The 1,395-nt window shown below is 37.2% G+C and overlaps 1 protein-coding gene across 1 annotated transcript in view; it reads right to left on the reverse strand.

The window, feature by feature from the left end:
• Nucleotides 1-859: 859 nt before the first annotated feature.
• Nucleotides 860-1,395, reverse strand: part of LOC115272543 (olfactory receptor 52N2-like) — a 1,765-nt gene continuing 1,229 nt past the window's right edge. The window contains 1 exon segment of the mRNA XM_029915586.1: nucleotides 860-1,395. Coding sequence (XP_029771446.1) covers nucleotides 860-1,395 — 536 coding nt within the window.

The raw sequence follows: 1,395 nt of genomic DNA on the forward strand, positions 1-1,395 counted from the left end.
TATGTAAACTTTCTTTAAGCAATCAACTTCACTTTTGAGTCAAATTATAGAAGTTTTTCAAGTCTGATGACTAAGGTTGGAAAAACAATTCTATAAAGTCCGCCAAACCCAAATGCTTATCAGTTTTGCTCGTGAATCCCCTCTGTTTTCTACAATGACTTCACAGCCACTTATAAAACTTATTCTATGTCCACTTCAAAACTCTCCCAGAAGTCTCTTCAAGAAATTGATTTAAGATTTTTTGGTGTTATTCCCTTGCTTACCTTCCCATCTTTTATTCATATTGTATGGATAGAAATACATGATAGTATTCTCCTTTATAGTGGAAACTCAATACAACTTAGACACACATGAGTTCATTTATACAACTGAACCAAGATATACAAAACTATGCAATGAATGAAATAAAGGGTTAATGCAATCACTAAACCATGTGTGAAGAGCTTTAAGAAACAGACACTGAGATTTATTTTTTAATGGGTTTCTTCCATGAACAAAAATAATCCCCAAATTAAGATCAGAATTTTTTTCTGATGTGTATCCCATTTGTGATTTGTTCCACGTGCAAAGCACATTAGGCATCTAAAAATTCCAGTGATTTCCAAAAAAGCCTTGAAATTACATTGATATGAATTCCTTTAAAAAAAAGCCCTCAGGTTCAGGAGACATTTCCTTATTTATGTAATTAATTTTTATCATTGATGAGTTTTACCAAAACAAAAAAAAAATTCAGATAGCAGTATAGTAGATACTTAATGAATATTGATTTCTGCAGTGAACCAATTGCTTCTAAATTGACATTCAAGGATCTCCTCTGAAGCATTTGTCTTTCTAAGATTTTGCATATTAACTCATGAGTCTATTGCATAACTAAGATAGCTTTCTCTTTAAAAAATAATTTGATCACTCCTTCCTGGATCTGCTTGGTCTTGGCTCCATAAACAATGGGGTTCAGGGTAGGAGGCAACATCAAATAAAGATTAGCAATAAGGATATGAACATGGTGGGGAATGTTTTGTCCTCCAAAACGGTGAGTAAAAATGGTGAACAGGGCTGGAACATATGTGATCACAATGGCACAAATGTGGGATGTACAGGTGCTGAAGGCTTTCTGCCGAGCATCTGCAGATGACAAACTCACCACTGCCCGCAAGATCATAGTGTAAGACACAGAAATACAGAACATATCAAAACCCCCAATCAGGAGAGCAACCATCAGACCATAGACAGCGTTGACCTTGAAATTGCCACAGGACAACTTGGCCACGGACATATGATCGCAGTAGGTATGGGGAATGAAGTTGCCCTGGCAGTAAGGCAGACGCCTGGTGAGGAAAGTGAATGGGACGATGAGCAGCACACCCCTCAGGAAGGTGGCAAGACCAGCCTTGGCGA

The sequence above is a fragment of the Suricata suricatta genome, chromosome 11 (assembly GCF_006229205.1).
Source record: "Suricata suricatta isolate VVHF042 chromosome 11, meerkat_22Aug2017_6uvM2_HiC, whole genome shotgun sequence".
NCBI classification, from domain to species: Eukaryota; Metazoa; Chordata; class Mammalia; order Carnivora; family Herpestidae; genus Suricata; species Suricata suricatta.